The sequence below is a fragment of the Lupinus angustifolius genome, chromosome LG04 (assembly GCF_001865875.1).
Source record: "Lupinus angustifolius cultivar Tanjil chromosome LG04, LupAngTanjil_v1.0, whole genome shotgun sequence".
Classification (NCBI taxonomy): domain Eukaryota; kingdom Viridiplantae; phylum Streptophyta; class Magnoliopsida; order Fabales; family Fabaceae; genus Lupinus; species Lupinus angustifolius.
Window position 1 is genome coordinate 532,652 of NC_032012.1, and position 12,432 is coordinate 545,083.

General features: G+C 34.8%; 1 protein-coding gene across 3 annotated transcripts; it reads right to left on the reverse strand.

Moving 5' to 3' along the window:
* Window positions 1,351-9,286, reverse strand: LOC109344965 (ubiquitin-activating enzyme E1 1-like). Of its 3 annotated transcripts, none has more exons than XM_019583700.1 (7): window positions 9,059-9,285; window positions 8,492-8,853; window positions 7,311-7,528; window positions 5,825-6,619; window positions 3,030-3,898; window positions 2,482-2,914; window positions 1,351-2,209 (listed from the first exon to the last, which is right to left on the reverse strand). In XM_019583700.1, exons 2-7 carry the CDS (start codon window positions 8,838-8,840, stop codon window positions 1,613-1,615), a joined length of 3,261 nt encoding a protein of 1,086 aa, XP_019439245.1. In that variant the 5' UTR covers window positions 8,841-8,853; window positions 9,059-9,285; the 3' UTR covers window positions 1,351-1,612. The 3 variants fall into 3 exon arrangements, with proteins under 3 accessions (XP_019439245.1, XP_019439246.1, XP_019439244.1); XM_019583701.1 differs by having other exon boundaries at window positions 8,492-8,856; XM_019583699.1 differs by having other exon boundaries at window positions 8,492-9,286.

Below are 12,432 nucleotides of genomic sequence, written 5' to 3' on the forward strand. Positions count from 1 at the left end.
GGGAATGAGGACAATATGAACTAGTTTTGGAACAATGCCACCCATAGATAGGGTGGGTGGAAAAAACACAAACTTTTGGCATATGATTGGTTAGGTTGTGTTTAAGATTTATGTGGCAAAATGAAGGAAATGGATAAGGGAATGAGAATGAAAGGCAAATAAAGTTAAACATATCCTTTTGTTGTTTGGGAGTGCGAAATTTAGACGAATGGAGAATGAATGATTAAGAATACAAGAATTTTGTTTTATGCTCCTTTAAAAATCTAATTAGCAATGAGAAATAGACTAAAATATAATTATAAATTTTACTAAGGGCGTTTGGATACTTTAAGATGTTTGTCTATAGCAAACCCACAAATTGGAGGAACCGTAAAAATAATCATGTAGAGGGTTTTAGAGGACTCTACAAAACCTCCAAAATATTTCCTCTCTTTTATCCAACTTTCATCCAAAGTCCTTCCTCTTCCCTACCCCTCAAAAACAAGACTCCCAAACATAGATTTAGACTTTTGAAACTTGATGGTAGATATTGTCGTGACCAAAATTCTATGCGACTTAGGAAGAGATAAACTCAATTTTAACTTTTCCTAAATAATTTGGAGTTGCCACTATATTTTGTAATTAAACATAAAAAACTTTCTATTACATCCAATTTGAATAATATGATCTTTTAAACATATTTATGGGATCATGAGTCGATTACGAATCAAGGAATGTATAGCACCCCATCCACCAATACTAAAAAGCGTCTTAGCTAACATAGACTTATGTACCCTTAATAATTATTTAATTAAAAATTTAACTAAAACAAAGTATTCTATTTTTTTTATATTTGTGTTTGAAAATAATTCATTTTGCTTCTACGTATCCTTATGTGCAATAAGAAAATCAAGACTATATAATTCTAATTAGAAAAATAATTAATTTAATTACTTTACTTTGATTAAAATTTAGTAATTATTGAAGTTGATTAAAGAAGGATTAATAACATGTGTACAATTTTGTTTAATTTTAGAAATATATTATACAAATGATTAAATATAACACATGTCATACTTTTACTAACTAGAGGAGATAACTTATCTCTTTATACCAAAAGATAATTTAATCTCTTTAGATTTTTAAAGCATATATTTAGAAACAATCTATTTTAGAAATGTGGAATTAATAACAAAGAGACAACACGAGCCGAAAGAAAGACAACACACGCAACAGACCTCTATATTGTCATTTCATCACTCATCGTTCACATTTAATCATCATTGACTCTTCAAAAGATAATTCAAATGAACAATTAATGATATAGTATATATATATATAAATCATTACTGCATAGATATTACACTCAGATAAAAATGACTGATGACATGAACATATGACAACATGAACTCACTATATCACAACAGCTCAACAAGGTCAGGGTAGAGGATGTAAACCCCAAAAGAACATGTAAAGTCAACATACAAGGAACAAGTAACTTTTCAATTCAGATATGAACTGTGATATGGTCGACAATGTAACCTTTGTGTGGCCAATAGATTATGGAAAACCAGAGTCAAACGCCCTGGCCATTTACCCAAGTCCAAAACACAACAAATAAGATGAAAGCAACCTACCGGAAATAGATGGATACTTGAGGGATATCAATATCATTATCATCATCGTCTTCACAGGCCACGACAACGTCCAAGTGGCGACGGTAGGAAGGAATGTCCATCTTGGCCACTTCCCTTGCTAGATCCACTACTTTTTTATCCATCCGCTCCTTGTGCCTAGGGAACATGCTATTATAAAGTAAGCAACTTCCACATGAAATACTATAAGCATTCAAGCCTTTTGCCTTCAACCATTCAAGAAGTTCCCTGAGGGTAGGGTTGTCTCCCAGAATCCACCTGTCCCAAACTGTCCAACTCAAATCTTGATGCTTAATAACCTTAGGTGGAACTGGCTCAGCCATTGAAAAGAGAGGCAGTGCCAAGTTAGCAAATGTGTTCCTATAGCTTTCAACTTTGTGCAGTCCATCCAACGCTTTGTAGAGCTCCAAGCAGACAAGACCGGTTGCCATAGCAGTTGAGGTTGCAATGGCAGGGATGATCCGCCCAGCGATGAACTTGGCTTTAAGCTTGTCAACCTCAGGAATGCTGTAATTCCGTGCCCTCATATTGGCAAGTCCAGCTATCACATCCATATGGTAGTTCGTATCATCATCCTGTAGTTTTTATAGCAAAGTGACAATTACTTAGTTGATGAAAACTAATTACAAACAAAAGTATAAAAAGCAGATCGAAGAGTTCCCAAACTCTGAATCCACTCCAAGCAAAATTCATATGCAACCCCACGATTTCAAAATCCCTATTGCAACTACAAAATATAAATCATCATGACAAGACTACATACATGGTTTTATTAGAATGATGAGGCTAGAAGGAGAATCATGGTAAAGTTTCAGTTAGAAGCAAAGCATAATGAAGGAAACTGAACCTTCTCAAACTGAATTGGTTTCATCCTGAAGTCTGGCGATAGATTTGATCGGCACCTCTCTAACTTGATTATTAGATCATTGATAACAGCAGCATCATCTATAGAAGCAGTAGAGAGACTGACAGCTTTCTCATCTGTCACTATTTTTGCATCCTTCTGAGGCTGAAAGTCAGGTACTATCACCCTATCAACTGCATCGGCCATCTTCTGAGGGTTCTTTACCCATTCAGGGATTGGGATACCAAATGTCTCTGATCGTAAAATAGAAGTTGCCATTGTAAAAAGTAGATGACCCTGATCAGAGGCTGAGAACTGCAGTGGGTGAGGGAATCTTTTTGGTGCAGACCAGAAAGGAGCTCCAGTACTAGTTGAAGCATCTTCAGGAAAAGTATAGATTAACTGCTTCACCCGGTTAGCAAAATAATCTTCAAACCTGTGAAAAAATGAAAAGTAAATGTGATTGAGTGAAGGACAAAAAAACTAGCATGCTCTGACAGCAACATTACTGTAAGAAACAAAAACAGACATATATTATCAAAATAGCATACTTTAGCCTAGCCCAAGTAATACAATCTTCAAAAGTTTCACACTTTTCCCTGTCTAGACACTCAAGAACACGCTCCAAGTTATCTCGTGCTTGAGCATCACCAGCATTCCTCATTCCATTGGTATATTCACTTGGGTTAGACAAATATGCATTCACTTCAGCGGGAGTTTTCTCAAGCAAACCCTCAAACTCTGATCGAGCCCATGTCAAACAGTGATCAATGTTATGTGGAAATGAATGTACAGTACACATCGGTGCCTGTTTCTCGGGTGGATCTCTTGACGCACCATAGTTTTCGGTCAGGTGGGGAATGACCATCTGTGTATTGCATTTGGCTCCAAGAGTTCCAGACTCAAGAAGAGGCTTTTGGAAATACAAGCATCTCTGGTCTACATATAGCCTTGCATTTACATTGTCTAATGCATTTATCACAACACTTAAGTTTTCCCAGAAGGTGTCATTAAACACATTTTCAGTTTCAGTCCCAACACGATTTTGCAGAGCTTCAACATTAAAACCAGGATTTATAGATGCAGCAGCTGACGCAGCAACCGTAGACTTCGCCTGTCCAATATTCCAATCACGGAAAAGGAACTGCCTGCTTAGGTTACTCTTCTCTATAACATCGTCATCAGTAATTGTCAGTTTCCCCTGACTTCCACAAGAAACTCCCATGAGCGCAAGGTTTTTCAAAAATTCACATCCCAAAGCACCAGATCCAACAACAAACACTTGAGAATCTTCCAATTTCTTCTGTAACTTCCGTCCAAAAACTGAAATCTGAGCATCATATCGACTATTCACTGGTCTCAAATCATTCGGGTCCAGTGGTTCTGTAGGAAGTGATTCCACAGAGTCAAAATAGAAAAACTGCAGAGCAGAAGTTAAAACAACATTAAATAACAAAGAGAACAAGTTTTGTAGATTGAAAATAATGCTCATTTAACAGGAAAACAATAAAACAGGGTGAAACATCAGTTTCCACAAGTGAACGTGTATTGGCCACTACACAGCTCATCATCACTACAACCAAGCAAGCCATCATACCAGTATATTGTGACTAGTTTATGATGTCACATCATCCTCATCTCAATGATATTAATTACTAAAATATCACTAATCCAAGCAATCCCTTGTATAATACACACACCCATTTGGTTAAACCCAGGAATGTCAATATACTGCAGCATGAAAAAAATGCTGATGTGGCAGCCACATGAAGCAAGAGTATTTGAATATTCATTTGGGAAACTGGAAACATATGAGAGGGACGATGAGAGGTAGGCAAGAATTATTAAAAGGAATAGGTGGTTTTGGCTGGGTTTACTGGGGTAAGACCCTACTAGGTTATGTTTGGATATAACATGGACAGAATGGAATTAGATGAGATGGAGTAGAATGAGATAAAGTTATCAATCTATTGTTTGGATATTTTATGATTGAATAGAACAAAGTTTCTGTTTGTTTGAGAAGTGGATAGAATGGTAATGATTCATAATTTTGCTTCCTATATATATAACCCTTCTAAATTAGATAATTTACTACTTTTTTTAACGACAATATATTACTACATCTCTCCTATTCTCTTTGACTTGGTTGTGATTGATAACCATTTAGCCCTGCTTTCCCATGCCCGAACGAAAATGAGCTTCATATGCTAGACATTAAGACTAACTGAATGGCAGGGTTTTCAAGATTGGACAATCTTGTAATGGAAAATTTTCATCTGCTATATTCAATATGGAGTGGTTAATTCAAGAGTCAAATCACAATAACCATATTTCAAGAAATATGACAGGAAACTCAGTGCATATTTAGTTAATTAATAAAGAAATAACACCAAAAGAAAACATTTATAAAACTCAAACTCAATTCCAAGCAACTCTTGCATTCTTCTGAATTGAGAATACATAACCCATAGGCCATACCTATGTAACACTTTGACCACTAAATATGATAGAGTAATCAGAAAGAATATTGGAGGGAGAGGGAGGGAAATAGTGGTCTAGGAGGGAATTTGTTCTGTAATGTTGCCTTCTGCTCCATCATAACTAAAGCATGCAAAAATGGGATTTTCTCAGATTCCATTCAACTCGACTTCGTTCCATCTCATTCCACCAATCCAAATATAGCCCTAAGGCCAAGGGCTTAATCTCTGGTTGAGTCATTTTCTTTATCTAGTATATTCCATTTATGCTCTTAAATATTCTGAGAAATTCCAGAATCGCTGTACTAGAGATAACAACGCAGAGAAAACAGAGCCCAGATTCTCTGGTTGCTATCCATTTCTATCACTTCTATCTTCTGGTTTCTAACAGAACGCATGAGCATGTACAAAGGCACAAATCCTTTTCAGAGAATGCTAATCTTTACTAATGAAATAGACATTTACATGTGATTTATATAAGCCTCAAAGTTTGTGTGTCTTTTTGTGTTTGGGCATGGTGGCAGAGAAAGGAAGGGAACTGCTCAATCCTTCAATGATAAACTAGTTACATAAAACAAAATCAAGCACTAATTCGTAATCAAGATTTAGTTTCATTAATAAGATCTAAAGAAGAAACAAGTTCAATATAAGTCTTGCTTAACTGATGAAGAGGGTTGATATCTTGTTTAGAAACAAGATTGCATAAAGCTTCCTTTGTTCAATAGGTAAAGAAACAAAGAAATCAAAATAAACAAACAACCTGAAGCAACAAACTGAAAACATAATTGGCTGACTGTTTAAATGGACTTCACAGTAAAAAATTATTTCAAAAAACCAGAGAATCTGAAAATGCACTAAAATATACTCACCTGATGAAGAGGATGAAACTTCCCTGAGCATGCTTTGACAACTTCTTGTCCAACAATACCACCAAACATGGCAGCCATAGGGTTCAATACTGCCCTAGCACCAAATGCAAATTGTCGCAGAAGTTTTGGGTTTATATCTTCTAATTTCCCATCACCTAAGCTGTCATTAATATTACTGGCAACAGAAATAAGCTTCTGTGCATCATCCTCCGAACCAGCAACAGGAAAGCGACCCAACTCAGAAATGAACTTATCTAAAGCTTGGAATGCTACATGAAGGAGAGGTGGACGGTCGAACTTGGAAAAATCACTCAGAAGAAAATCACCTGGATCACTGAGTGCTTCCCTGAGGGGCTTAAAGTTCAATACCTTTGGTTGTTTGGCCTGTGTGACAATACCACCCTTCTCATAAATACCATAATTTGTTGTGTCTTCTTCAAGAGTAAATGAGTATGCTCTGGCATTTTTAATCTTCCTTGGTTTTCCATCATTTAATTCTTTCATACCACACACTTCAGAGAATACAACAAGATCTCCATCCTGAAACTCAAGCCTCTCATCATCAACAAAGGACACTAGAGCAGGGTTGTCATTGCTAATGGATGCAATAATGCCAGTATGGGGTTCCTCTCCATCAACATCGACAACAGTGAATGCGGGCCCAAAATCACAGAACACAGAACCAAAAAGGCCTCTCACTTCAGTTTTAATAAAAGCAATCGGAGGCTGATGACTGTGGCAGTAATCATTTAACTCAATGGCTTTCTCAAGACTGGTATCAGTGAAAACTACAGCCTACAAAATAGTAAATAAACATAAGTAAAGAGATTGAAATAACCCAGTTACAAACCTAACACAAAATTAGCCATTATACTGCAAACATGAACAATATCACTGTTACACTACTTTCTGAAGAACTACTAATGGAAAGGGGGAACATAAAATTTACAGAAAGTTGTATGTTATTTGGCAGCGAACATTTTTTTATGTGTGTGTGTGTGTGTGAGAGAGAGAGAGAGAGAGAAATTTCGTAAGAAACAGATACTCTTAATCAAGTGGCCAAATTTTCAGCAACTACAGTGCCTTTTCTAAACATGTTGGTATAAAAAAGAATTCTATTTTTATGAATTAATTACCAAAAATAATGAGTATAATATTTATGCACTGTCAGTGTACAAATTTATACACAATCAATACATCATTCACCAATCATTTGTATTACTTTTTTGAAGAGTCAATGATGATTGAAAATGAATAGTAGATGATGGACTGACATTGTACAGAACTCTTCCAATGTGAGTGCATATATTCTTTTCTCAAATAATATTCTTTTATGAAAAGGAAGTTATTAGTGAGTAGTGACTTGTTACATTAGTTATTACCAAAGCTTGACATAGCAAAATGAAATATAACATTTCAAATAAAATAACATGAAATTCTTTTTTAAAAAAAGAAAAAGAAGAGTAAAAAGCAAGAGAAGAAGTACCTGGAAATTAGAAAGTTGATCTTTTGTCAGTTCAGTTGTCAAGCTTAGTACAACCACTGCATTGTTGAGTTCCTGTAACTTACTAACAGAAGCCGCTGCCCTGTTTTTACCAACATCATTCTCAGAAAACACAAAATTACTGGACAGATCCCATAGCTCAACAGTCCCCTCATCGTGCAAGGTCACAGATTTGACACCAGCAAGAATGAGATTCTTTGCTGCACATTAAATTTTATTAGAAAAGAAAAACATCCTCACATATTACAGAGCTAGAACTACTTGAAGCTTGAACCTAAATATCAAAACCATGGGGAAAAACATAAAACCACAACCAACGAAAATGTAATCATATTATGCATTATAAACTCAATTTATATAAATTGAATAAAGTATAACTGAGAGCTTCAGACAGCATGGTTGCCAAATGAAGACCTAAAACAATTAGCCATTAAAGCAGCACATGGAGAGGTGCAGACAACAAACTATTGACATGAGTAATCAATATAAAGCTTATAACCTTGAGTTCACGCATCTGGTAATCAATTTCAGTCAAATTAACCATCATGGGCATTGGGCAACAAGTTACAAGTTCATAATAGACAGACACATTCCTATGCCTCTATTTCAAAATGACTGGGGGAGCTGAGGACCAAATCACCAAATCTACTAGATCCCATTATCTAACAATTTAACAACTTTCTTTTGCAAAAAGAGAGTTGAAAGCTCTAGGAGAAAGAGGGAGAAAAATATGGCCAGAATTTAGCAAATAAGTAGATGTCCTAAATTAATCAAGTCTCCTAAATATTGCACATTTAATCATATATATTCAATCGATCACATAAGCGCAACCATAAACCACAGGGTGCACCAAAAGCAAAATTAGGTTTGAGGAAATCTACATCTAATCTAGGGACCATTTGTTTAAACATAAAAAAAGGTGAATTTACAAAAGTGATTATTTTGATACACTGAAAAAATGTAGCTTCTCAAAGCTTCTGCTTTTCTGTAAAACTCCAACCAAAGAAATGTGCAAGTGTTAGAAGTGATTTTGTTCTCAAAGTAATAACTTATTTTGTAAATCAAATAGCTAATACAAACAGACTCTAATCTACTAGTAATATACATTCCACAAATATCAACCACGTTTAAATTAACTAAAAGTGAGTGTTCAATAATTATACCAATCTCAACACCAAGCCCCTTCATCCCCGAAACGAGTACGCTAGACCCAAAGAGCCGCCGCATGGTCTCACGACCATACACAGCAAGCTGCCTGCTGTGCAGATCCTCATCGATATCCTGCGAATTAGAATCACCCAATGCCATAATCAAGCTACCGAAACTGTTACTGTTCTTGTCACTGCTAGCACCACCGAGGCTCTGGTTTTGGTTATTCACCGTTGAATCGGCCGTATCAGTAGAATCAAACGCAGCTATCCGATTCTTCTTCTGATTACCGCTACCCCTATTGTTAGCTTCTTCTTTTTCTTCTACAACCGCTCCTTCACAATGTCTCTTTCTAGGAAGCATATAGTGCAGTAAACTGCTGAACACGGAACAAAACCGCATAATCAACAACACGACAACAATAATCGCAATCAAGAACCAGTAATTAACACCGCGATCGTAAAGAACATGGAGATCGAAACGACGATAGAATAAACACGAAGCGATCAAAGGAAATGAGAATATAAACCCTAACCCTAGCTCACGAAGCATGATATCAGAGATTCGAGTTCGAAACGTACCGAATTGAACCTTCGCGGTGAAGGGAAGAATGGAATCTGAATAGAAGATGAGAAAATGAGAGAGAGATAAAAGTTAAATTATGATTTTGCGGTTAGAGATAAGGGTTGATTATAAATAGAGAGGGGCATTTTGGTAAAAATGATTTAGGGTTTGGGAAATTAGGACCAGTGCTATTACTACCATTTTCTCTTTTGGGTCTTTCTCAGAGAGAGAATAGGAAAGAGAAAGTGTAATGCCGTAATAGGAAGCCAGTAATAGAATTGAGAAGGGCGTGTACGTCGTCGTTTTGGTTTGTGGTTTGGATCTGATATTAATGAACGATGTCGATTTGGGTCGTACGTTTTTATGGTGTTCTAAGGAGTATAGGATCGAAAAAGGGGAAAATTCTAGAAAAGATGGAGAAAGAAAAAACTCAAAAAAGTATATCTTTATCTAAGATTAGCTTGTTCAACAAGAGATAGATTTTCAATTAGTTCCTCATAACTTTTTTTTTTGCTTGATGTGGTAAAATATAGATTCTTCGTAAGAATATATTTTTTAGCCAGTTACATCCCTTTTGACAGTATATTGATTTGTTTTTTACTACTAAATTATATATTTAAATTATATCCACCAACAAACCTTGCTTTTTTCTGCTGTGGGTCATTCTTTCTCGAAAATAAAGTGATTGTGTGTATAAGATTTTTTTCCTTTTCTTCATTTACCAATTCATTATTTTATGCTTGGATTTTTTCATTGTTCGTTTTTCCTGTTATTTTTTTGCTTTCCTATCGTCTTATTTTATTGAGTTTCAATGTGATGGTATATACATCAATCCTATAAACCAAAATCATGGTGCCTTGTTCATCTTCCTATATGTAGATGATCTTGTAATCACAAGTAGTAGCTCAAGAGGAATTGAAGAGTTGAAGGAAAGCCTAAAGGGTGAGTTTGAAATGACAGATTTGGGAAGATTGTCATACTTCCTTGGTCTGGAATTGCAACACACCAAGATAGGGCTATTCATGCACCAATAAAAGTACCTACTTGAGCTGTTAAAAAAGTTCAATATGATGAATTGGAATGCCTCACAAACTCCAGCTGAGATGAATATGAAATTGGATAACTATAAGGGAGAAGCAGAAGTTTGAGGAACATTTCTCACTCTAGACCACAAATCTCTTTCAGTGTAAGTGTGATTAGTAGGTTCATGAGTGATCCAAGACACTCTCACATGATTGTAGCCAAAATAATTTTGAGATATCTAGGGGGAACACTTGATTTTGGCATTGTTTTTCCTCATCTGAGAAGATTAGCTCACAACTCATGGCCTATTCTGACTCTAATTAATATGGAGATAAAGAGCACTATGGGGTATGTGTTCATGGTTGTAGGTGATCTTATCTCTTGATGTTCACAGAAACAAAGGGTAGTGGCATTACCAACTTGTGAAGTTGTGTACATAGTAGCTTGCCAAGCAATTTGGTTATCATCATTGTGCTGGAACTTGGTATTGAAAATGGAGAAGAAACTAAATTGATGATAGACAATAAATCAACAATTGATTTAGCCAAGAACCTAGTCTCAAATGGCAGAAGCAAACATATTGAAACAAGGTACCACTACTTAAGGCAACAGGTTGCAGAAGGAAGAATTAAGCTCATATATTGCAAGAGTGAACTTCAATTGTGTTGAAAAGCAGATTAGGGATAGCAGGAATCTACCCCTCAATAACAAAATGTGTCATTTTGTTGAAGGATAATTCGAGTGCCTTGTAAGTTTATTTTATTTTAGAGTGATGAGTGATGAACAACTTATTTTTTTGATGAATTTATTTATTTACTCCCTTTTCGAGTTCCTTTTAACCATACCATAAAGGTATGTCTCATTTTATTAAGTTAACTATATCATTTCTTATGAAAGGATGGTATCAAGAATAAAATGAACAAAAGAATAAAGTTAGAAGTTAACCGTACCACTTATTTCGAAGGGTTGAAATAAAGAATAAAGAAAAAAACAATAAATAAATGTTAGTTGCAAAAATGTAAATGACTGAAAGTAAATGTTAGTTGTGGAAGATAATTGATGAATTTATTTATTTACTCCCTTTTCGGGTTCCTTTTAACCATACCATAAAGGTAGGTCTCATTTTATTAAGTTAACCATATCATTTCTTATGAAAGGTTGGTATCAAGAATAAAATAAACAAAAGAATAAAGTTAGAAGTTAACCGTACCACTTATTTCGAAGGGTTGATATAAAGAATAAAGAAAAAAACAATAAATAAATGTTAGTTGCAAAAATGTAAATGACTGAAAGTAAATGTTAGTTGTGGAAGATAAATGACAGGAAGTAAATGTTAGTTGTTAGATTATTATTCATCACTCTTTATTTGTCAAGTAACAATCAATTGATTGAATTACACTCTTTTGCATATTATTCCTATGTACAAAGTTACAAACCATGAATTGTATTGAACTTATGCTTTTAGGAATCTTTTAATTAACAAATAAAATTTCTAAATCAACACTTTACTATGTTAAACTTGCATCTCTTTTCAAGATTCAATTGTAGTATAGTATATGGTTATGTCGAACCACAAGGAATTGCCTAATAGAAATATACTCATACTTTGTATCTTTGATCAAAAGTAATAAAGTAACACATAAAATTATTTTGGTGTTTTTCTCAAACAAGAAACAAGAAAAAGTAAAGAAACTAACTATTTACAAATTCAAGAAGAGAAAATTGGTTTGAAATATGGAATCATTTCTTGACTCAAATGATTTTGAAAACATTACAAGTTGTGTGTTATACTTTCGGTTAATTCCACACACCATTCTAAATCCTTCATCTACTGTCCTAGTATGATTAGATGATTTTCAAACCTGATGTAATACACTGAACAATAGTTAAGTGTCACTCGTCGGAGCAGGTTGTCACACCCTACTTCAGACTCCATTAACATCATTTAGCCTTGAACATAAGTTGCTTAAAATATATGCTTGATATGGCAAGTGAACTAAGGTTTAGGTTATACTTTTTAGTTCTCTTGTCAACACTTTAAGAAGAAGCATTTTTTGATCTTTAAATCAAGTATTAGGTGATCAAGCTAAAACCGCATTAAGAACTTCTTAAAGAATCAAAACTTAACCAAAATTAATAACTTGAATAAATTAAAATCAAAATATGATACAAATGAAGAGGAATAAATAACCTTACACCATAATCCAAATTAATGTGTATGAGCATGAGCCATCTATCCAAGGATGAGATGCTTTTGATTCCGAACGAGGTTACAAAATCATGTTTTTGCACTTCATTTACCAACTTCATTCCCTTTGAATTTCTATGAACTAAAAATATAAGAACAACCTAAGAACACTCTAAAAAG

Bases quoted from the DNA above. Each gene is read 5' to 3' on its own strand.
- LOC109344965 (XM_019583699.1), bottom strand. From the start codon at position 9,029: ATGCTTCGTGAGCTAGGGTTAGGGTTTATATTCTCATTTCCTTTGATC. The intron at 6,620-7,310 runs GTACTTCTTCTC...ACTATTTTGTAG, and splicing joins ATCAACTTTCTAATTTCCAG to GCTGTAGTTTTCACTGATAC. The intron at 2,210-2,481 runs GTTCAGTTTCCT...TAAAAACTACAG, and splicing joins AACCAATTCAGTTTGAGAAG to GATGATGATACGAACTACCA.